Below are 16822 nucleotides of genomic sequence, written 5' to 3'. Positions count from 1 at the left end.
AGACTTTATAGACAGTAGAAAACAAAAGTTATAAATTTCTTGTTTAGCAAAGAAAATAAAAGTATCACCTTTTTATTTTTCTTATTTAGTTAATTAAAGAAATTGAAGTTGCTTGATTACTTACCCCAATATTAAATGTCCCTGTAAAATACTCCATATTTGCTTGAATGAACCAAATGTTGCTTAACCCTAGTTCGTCACTTCTCTTCTTAGCACGAATTAATGATAATTCCTTGTTTTCTATTAATGTAACCTAGATTGTACCCAGGAAACAATAGTATATTCAGTAACATAATTCAGACATTAGGGTAAAGTATTATTACTGTGTTTACTAGCTTTAATAATGTAGATATTATATTGATCCTTATCCTATGCCAGGAAGTAGGCCAGATAATATAGTACAAAAATGAACAAGGTCCTTGAACTCTTGAAGCTCCTAGATATAGTGATATAAGTGAAACAGGCAATTATAATACAGTGAGTGATGTGTTTAATGAAAGACATATAATGTGTTATCAGAGCACGCAGACTTGATGACTAAGGGAGGTTTTAGTCATTTAATATGAAAGAGTAACATATTAACTGAGGCCTGAAAAGTGAATAGAAATCAGCTGCGGGAATAAAGGTGTGTTTCTAGCAGAGAGAGAAACGAATGAAGGCCCAAGATAAGAAAGATACGGTGTATTTGAAGAACTGAGAAAACTGGTATAGCTGGGGTACAGTGTGTGATGGTGACAGTGGAGGTAGGGAGACACGGTGTGGGGTGTAGGAATCAGGCTGGAGAGGTAACAGGGGCCAGATCATGTGCAATGAAAGGAGGTCTGGTTGCTGCAATGCATAGTAGATTGGTGGGGGAGAGGCAGAAGGCAGGGCAACAAGTTCAGACCTTCTAACAGTAATCCAGGCCAAGGAAGGTGGGAGACCATCACTGGTTCAGATGGAGAAAAGCGGGCCAAGTTAAATCACTTTCATCACTATCATTCCTAGTTTGGTCCTTATTTTGTCCTTATGCTTGTCTTTATGGAAAAATCCTGGATCCCTTTGTATAAAAAGCCTGTCAGAGGATACTTGGGGTCAAAGGTTTTCCAGCCTTTATTCTAGTCAAGACTTCCTTTTTCCAGTTTCAACATTTCTAAGTTTCCAGAGCTGTTGGGAAGGGTAAAAAAGACACCATATCCCTGCCTGACTCTACATCTCCAGGATTCTGCTCTATGAGCTTTATTCCTCTTACTCCAACCATGAAATTGTTGTTTTCCTTAGTGATGAAACGAACATCTGCCTGTTTCTCCCAGTATTCCTCATTTATTTTGCTCTTTATTTTCTAAGAAAGATAAAGAATAATACTCTCTACTCTCTATCATTCTGCTACATATCATTCTGGCTAGTCTATGAGTTCTTCCACATTTTTTCTTCTGAAAATAATCACTTTAATTATTTTGTAATTTCCGGAGAGCTCACAAACAAAGGATCTGCCCCAGTTCAATCATCAGATTCTAGACTTCTATGCTGAAAGATGGTCACTGTGAGGAAATGATTTAATATTACAGAAGACTAAAAGCAGCACAAACTTCTAACAAATGGTGGCAACAATCGTATAAATTATGGTACATTTACTTAAAAACATATTATGCAGTCACATTTTAAGTGCTATTTTAATGGTGATATTTGAAATTATCTGCAATAGCGAAAAACATTTATAAGATTGAGTGAAAGCAGGGGACTGAAATTGTACTTGCACTTTTAGAATTTGCAGCAATAAGCATCCTCATGAACAATGACAAAGAGAACATGGGGAGAAATGCATTTGGTGGATCAGTTGGTAGATTTGGGGTTTATCTTTTTCTTTAAAAAATGTTGTTGTTACAATTCTGATACAATGAATAAAAATCAAGCTAGCAAAGAATATGCTCAACAAGTTTCAGAAGCTAGTATTTCCAGTATAAAACTATGTTGACAATTAAACTGGCTTCATTATTAATTATTTTATTTAAGAGTGGAATAATTATTTCTTTTAAAAATTATTTAAAACTACAGCCCTTTTATAAAAAATAAAAAATGTAGTGGTCCTACTTACTTTTCTTCCCTATGATTCTGAATCTTAGAAGTTTAGTTCAAAGAAATATAAAATGCCTGTGCCACATATTTGACCTGGGTGAATGATTATAAACTCAAAGGGGAGGAAAAAGCCAGACTCAGCTAACTGAATTGTGTAGTTTCCTTTCGTCTATTATTCAGACTTTACCTGGCATGATGGCAGCATGTGAGCAAGGACAATCCCAACATGGCCCTGAAAAAGGAAAAAAAAGAAACAAGTTAACTTTGGTTTCTAAGGCTTTTGTTTATTCTGAGACAATAATCTTGCCAAATAAAAACATGACATTTAATGTAGTATAGTAAAGTCACATCATCTTGGAAAGGCTAAAGAGAATAAAGGAGAGATAGAATACCCCGCCGCTGCAGAAATCCACAATTCTGTCACCAGGTTTGGCCTGATTTGTCACCACATAAACAAGGTTGTTTAACTGTTGCTGCTTCCTCAAAGCTCGATCACTGGACATTTTACCTGGGAAAGACAAGAGATGAAGACAATGACACGTTATATGTTGTAGGGGACTGAGACGGCACTCGTGGGCTAGACTAGCAACCTACAGGAAGAGCGGTACAGATGTAAGTGGATTACACATTCCATGTAATCCACCATGAGAGGATTAGAGAACTGGAACCCAGAGGTGAACTCTATTTTGTTTCTTTTTACTTTTATTCCTACCCAACTTTTCTTTCAATAGTCATTAACAGAAAATCTATGAAAAAATGTCTTTGAAAGAGAGGAAACAATAAGTGAAACATTAACTTCAGAGTCATAAACAAAGTGTTCAATAAATGTTTACTGGATGAATAAAAATTAACAGTAATAATCTCTTCCCTCTATCCCTTTCAGAGACATAGTGTAAAGATTACCTAATTTCAGCACATTGCTTAAATCGCCTTGGATTAAAGAGACCTATAATAATAGAAACATTTTTATTATTTAACTGGCACATCCCTGAACTCTTAATTCTTCTAGTTAGGACACTTGGAACACAGGTGTCACATTGTGTAAAATATATCAATGGTTATTGTATTTAGAAATAAATTAGATTTTCTTATTTCTGCTTTGAAACTTCCTTTCCTCATGAGTGTGTCAGACACAGAAATTTAATGCAATTAGTGATTGAGGATAGGGCATTTCCAAGTACAAAATGCCTTGGGCCTAGCAGCATGAAAACATCTTAACTTTTCTTTCAAAAGCTACTAGTTAAGTCCACTAAAATATCTTCAGAAGAATGCATAAAATTATTTGTTTTTACATATTTCAAATGTACTGTTTGTAAGAGCAAGATTAAGAAAACGTAAGAGAGTAGCTCTCAGTGATATAGATAAAAGAAAAAACCCAGATAATCTTTTTGGCTTGATCAAAAATTATATACCTATACAAAGTTTCCCCACTCCATTTTCACAGAAAAATTGCATGGCTTTTTTCTTTTCTGTTTTCCTTCTTTCTTATGTTACTAAAATTAAAACATTGGGAAACTTTTAGGAAAAAATAGAAAATGTGGATTTAAAAAGATCTATATGAGAGAAGAAGTCCATAATCTCATAATTCATAGGTAATATTTCTGTATATATGTACTTCCAGCTATACCCGTAAGTTCATAATTTTCTAGATGGCATAGGAAACATTATAATATAAATCTTTCTGTGCCCATGAATTTGTTTCTACACTACAAGTTTTAATGGCTGCATAGTACTTTATTAACTATCTATACACAACTTATTTAACCAATTTCCTATTGTAACAATGCGGTCATCATCATACAACTGAATCATTGTGTGTATTCTTAATTATTTAGCATGGCCTAATGTGAATTTCAAACATGAAAAGCATTTAAATCAATCGTTTGGTGACTTCATTTGTGAAGACAGTTTCATGTAGCTTTAAAAAAATTATTTTCACTTTCCTCTAATAATATAATGGCAAAATATTTACACAGAGTTAGTGAAAGCCCTTGTGATCCCCCCTTCAGTGGATAGCCACTCCTAAGAGGTTTTATTATGACAATTTTCAAACACAAGGCAAAGTTGAAAGAATTAAGATTCAGTGAATGGCTCTATACCTTCCACCTAGATTCGACCATTAACAACTTACTAGACTTGGTTCATCACACTTCTATCTATCTATCCATCCCTCTATCCATTCAGTCATAAATCCACCTAATTATTTATTTTTATTATGGCAATGAAGTTTTGATTTGGAGGAAGAAGAATAAGAACACGGAAGGGGAGGAAGAAGGGGGGGCTCAGAAGGCAAAAAGGAAAAGTACTTTTGACGCCCTTAGGAGAGTGAGAGTCACAAAAGCTGCTATTAAATGGAGCCACCACGAGGCAAGAAATGAGCACAAGCATTTTAGTCTTTGCTCTGTTTGTGGATTTCTTAACAGTTCTTAGACAAAGGATTTTCATAAAACAAAGTCAAAAGAAATTATCACTTTGTTATAAAGCAGAAACTAACACACCATTGTAAAGCAATTATACTCCAATAAAGATGTTAAAAAAAAAAAAGAACAAGGAGATAAGAAAATAAAACTTATTTAATGGAATATCTAATAGTAAGTTCTGTACTGTACTTCTATTAGATATTTAGAATGACCTAACTTTCTTAGGTCTGTTTCAAAAGCAAATGTTCATGAAGGTCTGTTTTTCTTGCTAAGCCTGCCTCTTTGCATATGAAGAATCTGTGCTTAAATGAAGGTTGAAGGCAAAGAGGTACCTTTCAGGTTTGTGTTTAAATAGAGAGACTATTAAGCTGCCCATAATATTCACAGGTTGGGCTAAAAATACACTAGCATGATGGCTCAGTGCTTTATGGAAAAACTGCCTCTAATAAAGCATTCCTCCTCACCATTCTAGTTTTATAAGTAAATAGAGTCTTAAACACATTGAACAAGAAAGTGGTACTTTGAGACACCGTATTCATTTAAAAACCAAATCCTACTTTCTATTTATATCCAACATTCTTGTGCCTGACACTATTTACAAGCATAAAAATATTTACATATTTATTTATTTATTTATTTTTGGCTATGTTGGGTCTTTGTTGCTGTGCGTGGACTTTCTCTAGTTGTTGTGAGTGGGGGCTACTCTTCGTTGCGGTCCGCAGGCTTCTCATTGTCGTGGCTTCTCTTGTTGTGGAGCACGGGCTCTAGGCGCACGTGCTTCAGTAGTTGTACACAGGCTCAGTAGTTGTGGCTCATGGGCTCTAGCGCGCAGGCTCAGCAGTTGTGGCGCACAGGCTTAGCTGCCCGGCGGCATGTGAGATCTTCCTGGACCAGGGATTGAACCTGTGTCCCCTGCATTGGCAGGTGGATTCTTAACCACTGTGCCACCAGGGAAGTCCCTATATTTTTAACTTGACTAAAAACGATGGTTCTTTAGGTGTCATCATGGAAAAACAAAACTCAAGAATCAAATGTTTTAATACAAATGATCTTATTTGTCCTGCAACGTAATCCTCCTGTAGTGGAGTCTTCTCCTTGTCTAATTCAAGTTAGGGGGAACCTGATTAGACAACTTCAATGTTGTTTGCATTACCCAAAAAGAAAGTACAAGGAAAGGTAAAGGAGACAATTTTTAAACTAAGGAAGAGCCATACTAGGACACCCGCATTTTTGGTCAGTTCAAAGCATCAAATAAAGCAGAAAAAAAAAAAAAAAAGCCATGGATGGAAAATGTGTACATGTGCAGCCAGGACACCTGTTCAGTCTAGTAAATTGTGCTTAAGATCAGGCAGCTCTTAATTTATTCTTTCTTAGTCTGAAGCAACAAAGTACCTTGAATATTATAATTTACTGGTAAAAGGAAAATGGTTGGGTGTTTGGATACATATTAGACATTATTTGCTGTTTTGTTTTCCAAGTATTTCTTGGAGATGTAGTATACCACCCACATTCTGTGAATTTTTAAAAAATATAATTAAACATGGAGACAAAGAAAAGGGCTAAAACTAATGGTTCAGAGATTTTTAAAATATGTTTTTGTTTGAAAAGCTATAAAACCAAGAGCAAGAGTAAATTTCTTCAACAGTGATAGGTGCAGTACAGAGGTTGTAGAGAAGGTGTGAGACAATTGAATACACAAGGTGGCACCAATAGAACCTTTGGCAGGTGAGAAGGAAGGTGACAACCACAAATTTTAATGTTTTTAAGAGGCCTGATTAACAACATTAAGACAAGCTGATGAACGGTCACTTACCATGTTTCATAGGGCAATGGACAGTGAAGGCCAAGCTCCACCTTCCAGGTAGCTATGGTTTTCATGGTTGGAACCGTCACTAAGCTCCTACTATATGCCCAGCACTTGTCCAGGTACTGAGGACACAACTCAAAGTGAATAAGACATAGTCCCTGTCCTTCAGGAGCTAAGAAGGTATCTAAGAAGAGGGTATGGTGTGCATTATGTGCAAAGGTATGTGCACTGCAGATAAAGAACTAACTGAGACATCACAGAGGATTTTGCAGAGATGTGGGGCATTTCAGCTGAGTCTTTAAGGAGGAACAGAAACTTGCCAGGTAGAATGGCAGGGAAAGCATGATATGATATGGCATACTTAGGGGGAAAATGCAATTAGCTCACTTGTGCTTGAAAATGAGGATCAATGGGAAAGTGGTAGAGCATAAGATAGAACTGAAAATTTGGTAGGGACAGATGGGAAAGGGCATTGCTTGTTATCTTGCCTCTCTGGGCTGTACAGAAGACATGGCCTTGCTTTAATACTTAATATGTATGCTTAGAGCTCCTTAGAGACAAGTTCTCTTTGAATAGACAGCTCTGTTATTTTTACATTATTCCATACTAAAGATGTTCTTTTATATTGCTAGCCTGCATCATTTTTATTCTGGATAGAGTATATCCTCAAATTAGAATTATTCATAAAATTATGTGGAGCATTCAACCTCAACTGATGCTAATGTCATTAAATGATTTAATTAAGAAAATGGAATTGAATAAATTGAGCTCACTGAATCATTTTGAGCTCTGCTGCTCTAGATGAGAAAGCCTTTGGACTCCTTATTGGATTGTCCTTCCCACTCTCCTTCCCAGGCTCCTCTCCCCGTGGCAGTCCCTGAAATGCTGTGCTCACCAGGTTCTGTCTCTGTGCCATAGCTCATCACTGAGTGTGATTTTCTTGAGTATATTACTAAAGTCCCTTCCAAAACTGCCTACAAAAATACCTGTCCTTGCTTAAAATACTTTTAAAGGCTCCCCTCTGCCTTATGAAAAAAGTCCTGACTTCTTGGCAATGGCCTTTAATGATCTGGGCCCTGTTAATTTGCCGACCTTACCTTCTGCTACTTTCATAATATATCCCCTATGTTCCAGCCTCTCTGAACAATGGATATAGTTCCTTGAATTTATCATGGCTGGTGAGTCAAGTTGCTTTATAAATTTGTTCTCTTTGCTTGAAACCTATTCCTCACTCCTGGCTACATTGACATGTATTCTTTTTGTAATAAGTTTTTTTTTTTTTTAAAGACAAAAGAGAAAAAAGTTACTTTTTCAAACTATTTATTATATTTCCTGTTATTATTAACTACTGAAGAAGTTTTCTTATTATAGAATGATTTACCTAGGCATTATTCATTATACCAACTACCCAAAAAGGACCGTTAGCTGAAATTGCTTCTGTCTGCATGAAATAGATACAGATGATTTTTCCTGGAACTACATAAACTTGGGCCCAATTAAATGGATAGAGTATTAGGAGACTGACAGGCACATAACAGGAGCTTAATAAAAGTTTAATGGATGAATTTTCTCTATAATTATGACTTAGCATTTCAAGGCAGTAAGTTAACTTTTGCACATATTAAGTATGAAAACAAATTCAACTGTATTTGAAAATATACTGTATTGAAATAGAAAAGGAAGTCAACTATGAAACAATATTAAAACTGGGGATGGAAAAGTTTCCAAAAACTTTAATGAGGGAATAAGAAAGTTGCCTTTAAAGCTATACCAAAAACTAGAACAGCGTAAATAAAATTCCTGTAGAAACTCCTGAGAAGCATGAAACTAAGCAGCAATATAAAGTTTACATTTTAGGTTAGGGCAACCTTGTTTTAAATTTTGGAAATGACTTCTTGGAAATACTGAAAATTTAGAATAGGAGGAATTTACATTTTTTAAAGCCAGTTGCAGGTTGCATCACTAATCCTCTTAGCCATACTGACCCCAGAGTGACAATACTCTTGCAACAGTGGATACCTTTTCCCTCTCTCCCCCATCCCCAGCCCATTCACACATCCCACAGTGCAGTCTATGAAATCAGTAATACTGTAACAGTGTGATGGCATTTTCACTCTGATAGTTTTGTTATAGATATTATGAGTTGTCAATAATTATCAATTAGAAATTCAAAATTCAAAAGAAGCCAATTTATTCCTCTCTAAATTGAGGAACACTGACCTCATAAAATCTCTTTCTCAATCAATCATTCAACCAACAAATCAACCAACTAACTTGACCTACACAGAACCATTCTAGACAATGTTAGGGTCACAAAGATGTCTATCACTTGATTTCTGTCCTTAATGAACTTAAACCTAATTTAAAATAGTACAAAAACATTATATATGACCTTAGAAGATGTATTTTATTAACCACATTGTACAGTATTTTTAATGACATTTTAACAGCCCTAACTTACAAAAATCCATACTTCTTTCATTAAAGCTTCTAAAATGATTGATAATTGTTTATATGATGCTTTGCAGTTTTTAAGCACTTGCACATTTGACACATCATCTAACCTCAATATTGTCAGGTTGCTAGGTGGATAACCTGTTCCTTGTTTTACAAATGAGGATACAGCACTGAAGAGGTTGCTCAAACTTAGCATTTGTTTAAAGACACACAGCTGGTAGGCAGTGAACATGGGATTGTAACCAAGGGTTTCTAACTTTAGGTTCAGTCTTCTTTGCAATATGGTCGGCCATTTCTTAAGCAGATGACTTTGTGATTTCAGAATTTCAGGGCTGGTCCTTTTTTTCTTTTACCTGTTCAAGGAAATGAGGTGCTTTCTAGCAGGGAAATGAGGGATATCCCTAACAATTATATCTTAGGGAAAAAAAGTGAATTCTTCAGAATCAGTCATAAAATGCATTTTATTTCAGTTTTCCTCTAAATAAAATTTCCAAAAGCAGGCTTACCAGTAGAAAGGATCAATTTAAGTACTGAACTTCAATATTTTGGAATATATCACTAAGGCATTATCTGCAGGTCTCATAAGTCACTCTGTTTAATGAATTGAACTTTGAGTGTCACCCTTTCCAGAAAAAGACCATTTCCTCACCTTGGAACTGTAGCAAACTTTTAAATTTTATAGAAAAGTGATCTGGGGAGGTTGAGCAATCAATTTGTTGCAAAATTGGATTATCCAGGAGGAAAAACTGAAAATAGATTGGGATGATCTTTTGCGTTTTAGTACTGCAGGTGCTGACAAATATAGCATGCACCTTCACCCTTCCATATCTAATTCCAGGGCATCTTTTAAAAAAACAATTAACTACAAGTACTTAGGCAAGATGCACAGTTGAGGAACAATAGTTGAAGAAAGTATAGCCACATTATTTGCCAAATCAAAACTTCTGTTTGTTTATAAAAGAGCTTGGATACATTGAATAGTGGAAATTTTAAAACTTCTTATTCCTGCTATTTTTTTTCCTCTAAGATGAATAAAACATTTTGACTTCAGAATACCAGACACCAGAGTTAATTGAACACATATATTTTCATTTCATTCTAATGCTATTTATACCACACAAAGTAATTGTTTCTTTGCCCTGGAATTTAGTTAAAAAAACATTTCACAATATCTTCCAACTTGCCCACAAGACCAAATTGAAATGCTTTAGAACAAAAAAAGTTAACTCTAGAAAATAGGTATTTATTTCTTCTCCCTCTTTTTTTGGAGGCTTAAGTTAACAACAGTAAGGTATTTTAATAGTTCCATTAACTTTTGAGATCCTTCAAGTAATCCTCAATTTGAGTTCTAATTTGATGTGTTTCACTGTTTTTCGGTTAAATGATAGTAGCCTGCAATGGTGAGTGTTAACTTTCCTGGAGTCTACTGATTTTCTAAAAATAGCTTCTCTTATATACATAGTATTTTAATTTCTACTATGATATGACCCATAGGTTTTCTTGTTTGATTTATTCATATATTTTATTCTGATTAAAAAAAATGAAAATGAATATATCTAAGGTGACACGGCTCCACATTCTTTGATAATATTAATACTATATTAATATACAGTATTCCCATCAAGGGGTGGCATCTGTGTCTGTTCCCTTGACTTGAGCTCTATGACCACTTGACCAGTGTAATATAGAAGAAAGACTGTGCCCATTTCTGGTAGCTTCCATGTCCTATCTTTTGAGACACTTGCTCTTGGAACACAGCACCATGCTTTAGGAAGCCAGGCCTCCCCAGCTGATGCTGTATGAACAAACAAGCTTTCCCACCAAGTCCTACCTAAGTTGAAGATTTGTGAATAAGATAGATAATTGTTATTTAAATGCACTAAGTTTTGTGGTGCATTTATGCAGCTATAGATCATCTGAACAACATCCTAAATTGGGCTTGTAAGGATTATCATCACTGAATAGTATTTATTAAGTCATCTACCTATACATGGAATGGTGCTGGATACTATGACAATAACCAAAATAGAAAATAGTTATTATACCTAAGAGTTAAGAGGTCAAGGCAGTGGTATTCATTGCAAGTTACAGAGGGACTCCTCTATAAACCTGAAAGGCAGTCTTGAATTCCAGCCCTACTATTCCTTTTCTCTTTCTAATGGTCCTAAGCCTCATGAGCCTAACTGTAAAGACTGCTGGGATCTCAGCAGCAAGGGATGGTGCAAAGAAAAGGATTATGGTAACTAACCCAGGTACAGGCATGGGTAGGGATGGGGACCGTGATCCAAATAGGTGTTGCACATGTGGGTGGCAGGGCTTATACTAAATCATAAGAGATGACAGATCTAAAAGAACAAGGCTGCACTGAAACTGCACCATTTTGGAGGTTGGCGTTTACTGATACACGGACACACTGATTCAGGGCCTGGGTAGAGCAGGGTAAGACAGGTACTGATCTTTTTTTTCCTAAACTGGAATTTTGTATCTTCCTCCCATTCTCTGGTTCTTTCATTATAACCTCTACAGAGTAGTTTATTAATTTAGCAAAAGTTTTTTTTTTTTTTTTTTGACCACGGTTAAAGATTTAATGAAAGTTCATAATAATGCAGTTGACAAGAAAATTAGTTATTTCTGAGATATACATTTTAAAGTAATAACTAGGATTATTACTTATAACATTATACCAGAACATATAAGATTTTTAGAAATTTCATGTAATGTCTGAAACATTTATATTAACATATTTCCATACAAATAACCCAATGAAAGTTTAGTATTAGTTGTTTTGTTTGTTTTTTTATACAGCAAGTTCTTATTAGGCATCAATTTTATACACATCAGTGTATACATTTCAATCCCAATCGCCCAATTCAGCACACCACCATCCCCACCCCACCGCAGTTTTCCCCCCTTGGTGTCCATATGTCCATTCTCTACATCCGTGTCTCAACTTCTGCCCTGCAAACTGGCTCATCTGTACCATTTTTCTAGGTTCCACATACATGCATTAATATATATTTGTTTTTCTCTTTCTGACTTACTTCACTCTGTATGACAGTCTCTAGATCCATCCACGTCTCAACAAATGACTCAATTTCGTTCCTTTTTATGGCTGAGTAATATTCCATTGTATATATGTACCACCTCTTCTTTATCCATTCGTCTGTTGATGGGCATTTAGGTTGCTTCCATGACCTGGCTATTGTAAATAGTGCTGCAATGAACATTCGGGTGCATGTGTCTTTTTGAATTACGGTTTTCTCTGGGTGTATGCCCAGTAGTGGGATTGCTGGGTCATATGGTAATTCTATTTTTAGTTTTTTAAGGAACCTCCATATTGTTCTCCATAGTGGCTGTATCAATTTACATTCCCACCAACAGTGCAACAGGTTTCCCTTTTCTCCACACCCTCTCCAGCATTTGTTGTTTGTAGATTTTCTGATGATGCCCATTCTAACAGGAGTGAGGTGATACCTCATTGTAGTTTTGATTTGCATTTCTCTAATAATTAGTGATGTTGAGCATCTTTTCATGTGCTTCGTGGCCGTCTGTATGTCTTCTTTGGAGAAATGTCTATTTAGGTCTTCTGCCCATTTTTGGATTGGGGTGTTTGTTTCTTTGATATTGAGCTGAATGAGCTGTTTATATATTTTGGAGATTAATCCTTTGTCCGTTGATTCATTTGCAAATATTTTCTCCCATTCTGAGGGTTGTCTTTTCGTCTTGTTTATGGTTTCCTTTGCTGTGCAAAAGCTTTGAAGTTTCATTAGGTCCCACTTGTTTATTTTTGTTTTTATTTCCATTACTCTAGGAGGTGGATCAAAAAAGATCTTGCTGTGATTTATGTCAAAGAGTGTTCTTCCTATGTTTTCCTCTAAGAGTTTTATAGTGTCCAGTCTTATATTTAGGTCTCTAATCCATTTTGAGTTTATTTTTGTGTATGGTGTTAGGGAGTATTCTAATTTCATTCTTTTACATGTAGCTGTCCAGTTTTCCCAGCACCACTTATTGAAGAGACTGTCTTTTCTCCATTGTATATCTTTGCCTCCTTTGTCATAGATTAGTTGACCATAGGTGCGTGGGTTAATCTCTGGGCTTTCTATCTTGTTCCATTGATCTATGTTTCTGTTTTTGTGCCAGTACCATATTGTCTTGACTACTGTAGCTTTGTAGTATAGTCTGAAGTCAGGGAGTCTGATTCCTCCAGCTCCATTTTTTTCCCTCAAGACTGCTTTGGCTATTCGGGGTCTTTTGTGTCTCCATACAAATTTTAAGATGATTTGTTCTAGCTCCGTAAAAAATGCCATTGGTAATTTGATAGGGATTGCATTGAATCTGTAGATTGCTTTGGGTAGTATACTCATTTTCACAATGTTGATTCTTCCAATCCAAGAACATGGTATATCTCTCCATCTGTTGGTATCATCTGTAATTTCTTTCATCAGTGTCTTATAGTTTTCTGCATACAGGTCTTTTGTTTCCCTAGGTAGGCTTATTCCTAGGTATTTTATTCTTTTTGTTGCAATGGTAAATGGGAGTGTTTCCATAATTTCTCTTTCAGATTTTTCATCATTAGTGTATAGGAATGCAAGAGATTTCTGTGCATTAATTTTGTATCCTGCAACTTTACCATATTCATTAATTAGCTCTAGCAGTTTTCTGGTGGCAGTTTTAGGATTCTCTATGTATAGTATCATGTCATCTGCAAACAGTGACAGTTTTACTTCTTCTTTTCCAATTTGTATTCCTTTTATTTCTTTTTCTTCTCTGATTGCCGTGGCTAGGACTTCCAGAACTATGTTGAATAATAGTGGTGAGAGTGGACATCCTTGTCTTGTTCCTGATCTTAGAGGAAATGCTTTCAGCTTTTCACCATTGAGAATGATGTTTGCTGTGGGTTTGTCATATATGGCCTTTATTATGTTGAGGTAGGTTCCCTCTATGCCCACTTTCTGGAGAGTTTTTATCAGAAATGGGTGTTGAATTTTGTCAAAAGCTTTTTCTGCATCTATTGAGATGATCATATGGTTTTTATTCTTCAATTTGTTAATATGGTGTATCACATTGATTGATTTGCGTATATTGAAGAATCCTTGCATCCCTGGGATAAATCCCACTTGATCGTGGTGTATGATCCTTTTAATGTGTTGTTGGATTCTGTTTGCTAGTATTTTGTTGAGGATTTTTGCATCTATATTCATCAGTGATATTGGTCTGTAATTTTCTTTTTTTGTAGTGTCTTTGTCTGGTTTTGGTATCAGGGTGATGGTGGCCTCATAGAATGAGTTTGGGAGTGTTCCTTCCTCTGCAATCTTTTGGAAGAGTTTGAGAAGGATGGGTGTTAGCTCTTCTCTAAATGTTTGATAGAATTCACCTGTGAAGCCATCTGGTCCTGGACTTTTGTTTGTTGGAAGATTTTAATCACAGTTTCAATTTCATTACTTGTGATTGGTCTGTTCATATTTTCTGTTTCTTCCTGGTTCAGTCTTGGAAGGTTATACCTTTCTAAGAATTTGTCCATTTCTTCCAGGTTGTCCATTTTATTGGCATAAAGTTGCTTGTAGTAGTCTCTTAGGATGCTTTGTATTTCTGCGGTGTCTGTTGTAACTTCTCCTTTTTCATTTCTGATTTTATTGATTTGAGTCCTCTCCCTCTTTTTCTTGATGAGTCTGGCTAATGGCTTATCAATTTTGTTTATCTTCTCAAAGAACCAACTTTTAGTTTTATGGATCTTTGCTATTGTTTTCTTTGTTTCTATTTCATTTATTTCTGCTCTGATCTTTATGATTTCTTTCCTTCTGCTAACTTTGGGTTTTGTTTGTTCTTCTTTCTCTAGTTTCTTTAGGTGTAAGGTTAGATTGTTTACTTGAGATTTTTCTTGTTTCTTTAGGTAGGCTTGTATAGCTATAAACTTCCCTCTTAGAACTGCTTTTGCTGCATCCCATAGGTTTTGGGTCGTCGTGTTTTCATTGTCATTTGTCTCTAGGTATTTTTTGATTTCCTCTTTGATTTCTTCAGTGATCTCTTGGTTATTTAGCAACGTATTGTTTAGCCTCCATGTGTTTGTCTTTTTTACGTTTTTTTCCCTGTAATTCATTTCTAATCTCATAGCGTTGTGGTCAGAAAAGATGCTTGATATGATTTCAATTTTCTTAAATTTACTGAGGCTTGATTTGTGACCCAAGATGTGATCTATCCTGGAGAATGTTCTGTGCGCACTTGAGAAGAACGTGTAATCTGCTGTTTTTGGATGGAATGTCCTATATATATCAATTAAATCTATCTGGTCTATTGTGTCATTTAAAGCTTCTGTTTCCTTATTTATTTTCATTTTGGATGATCTGTCCATTGGTGTAAGTGAGGTGTTAAAGTCCTCCACTATTATTGTGTTATTGTCGATTTCCTCTTTTATAGCTGTTAGCAGTTGCCTTATGTATTGAGGTGCTCCTATGTTGGGTGCATATATATTTATAATTGTTATATCTTCTTCTTGGATTGATCCCTGGATCATTATGTAGTGTCCTTCCTTGTCTCTTGTAACATTCTTTATTTTAAAGTCTATTTTATCTGATATGAGTATAGCTACTCCAGCTTTCTTTTGATTTCCATTTGCATGGAATATCTTTTTCCATCCCCTCACTTTCAGTCTGTATGTGTCCCTAGGTCTAAAGTGGGTCTCTTGTAGACAGCATATATATAGGTCTTGTTTTTGTATCCATTCCGCCAGTCTATGTCTTTTGGTTGGGGCATTTAATCCATTCACGTTTAAGGTAATTATCGATATGTATGTTCCTATGACCATTTTCTTAATTGTTTTGGGTTTGTTTTTGTAGGTCCTTTTCTTCTCTTGTGTTTCCCACTTAGAGAAGTTCCTTTAGCATTTGTTGTAGAGCTGGTTTGCTGGTGCTGAATTCTCTTAGCTTTTGCTTGTCTGTAAAGCTTTTGATTTCTCCATCAAATCTAAATGAGATCCTTGCCGGGTAGAGTAATCTTGGTTGTAGGTTCTTCCCTTTCATCACTTTAAGTATATCATGCCACTCCCTTCTGGCTTGCAGAGTTTCTGCTGAGAAATCAGCTGTTAACCTTATGGGAGTTCCCTTGTATGTTATTTGTCGTTTTTCCCTTGCTGCTTTCAATAATTTTTCTTTGTCTTCAATTTTTGCCACTTTGATTACTATGTGTCTCAGCGTGTTTCTCCTTGGGTTTATTCTGTATGGGACTCTCTGTGCTTCCTGGACTTGGGTGGCTATTTCCTTTCCCATGTTAGGGAAGTTTTCGACTATAATCTCTTCAAATATTTTCTCTGGTCCTTTCTCTCTCTCTTCTCCTTCTGGGACCCTATAATGCGAATGTTGTTGCGTTTAATGTTGTCCCAGAGATCTCTTAGGCTGTCTTCATTTCTTTTCATTCTTTTTTCTTTAGTCTGTTCCGCAGCAGTGAATTCCACCATTCTGTCTTCCAGGTCACTTATCCGTTCTTCTGCCTCAGTTATTCTGCTATTGATTCCTTCTAGTGTAGTTTTCATTTCAGTTATTGTATTGGTCATCTCTGTTTGTTTGTTCTTTAATTCTTCTAGGTCTTTGTTAATCATTTCTTGCATCTTCTCAATCTTTGCCTCCATTCTTATTCCGAGGTCCTGGATCATCTTCACTATCATTATTCTGAATTCTTTTTCTGGAAGGTTGCCTATCTCCACTTCATTTAGTTGTTTTTCTGGGGTTTTTTCTTGTTCCTTCATCTGGTACATAGCCCTCTGCCTTTTCATCTTCTCTATCTTTCTGTGAATGTGGTTTTTGTTCCACAGGCTGCAGGATTGTAGTTTTTCTTGCTTCTGCTGTCTGCCCTCTGGTGGTTGAGGCTATCTAAGAGGCTTGATGGGAGGCTCTGGTGGTGGGTAGAGCTGACCCGCAAAAGTTTTTAAGAACTCATTATATGTCTAGCCTTGATCAAGGAGCTAGGACACCATGGTGAACAAGGGAGATTCTTTTATTTCAGAGAAGGGAGTTTGACATTAAACAATTAAATCAAGTGACAAATGATATGCAGAAAATTAAAATAGAATGATATGGTTGAAATTGACTTG

At 35.8% G+C, this 16822-nt stretch overlaps 1 protein-coding gene across 10 annotated transcripts in view; it reads right to left on the bottom strand.

The window, feature by feature from the left end:
• The window catches only part of GSTCD (glutathione S-transferase C-terminal domain containing), a 136912-nt gene that overhangs the window by 27138 nt on the left and 92952 nt on the right, over window positions 1–16822 (bottom strand). For all 10 annotated transcript variants that reach the window (XM_082389084.1, XM_082389080.1, XM_082389083.1 and 7 more), the window contains 3 exons: window positions 2448–2563; window positions 2243–2287; window positions 125–253 (listed from right to left, as the gene is read on the bottom strand). In XM_082389084.1, the coding sequence (XP_082245210.1) occupies window positions 125–253; window positions 2243–2287; window positions 2448–2563 (290 nt within the window). The remainder of the gene's footprint in view (window positions 1–124; window positions 254–2242; window positions 2288–2447; window positions 2564–16822) is intronic.

This window comes from Balaenoptera borealis (assembly GCF_965194805.1).
Source record: "Balaenoptera borealis genome assembly, chromosome: 4".
In the NCBI taxonomy this organism is placed as follows: Eukaryota; Metazoa; Chordata; class Mammalia; order Artiodactyla; family Balaenopteridae; genus Balaenoptera; species Balaenoptera borealis.
The sequence above is the reverse complement of the archived record's forward strand: the minus strand, read 5'-3'. Positions and strand labels throughout refer to the sequence as shown.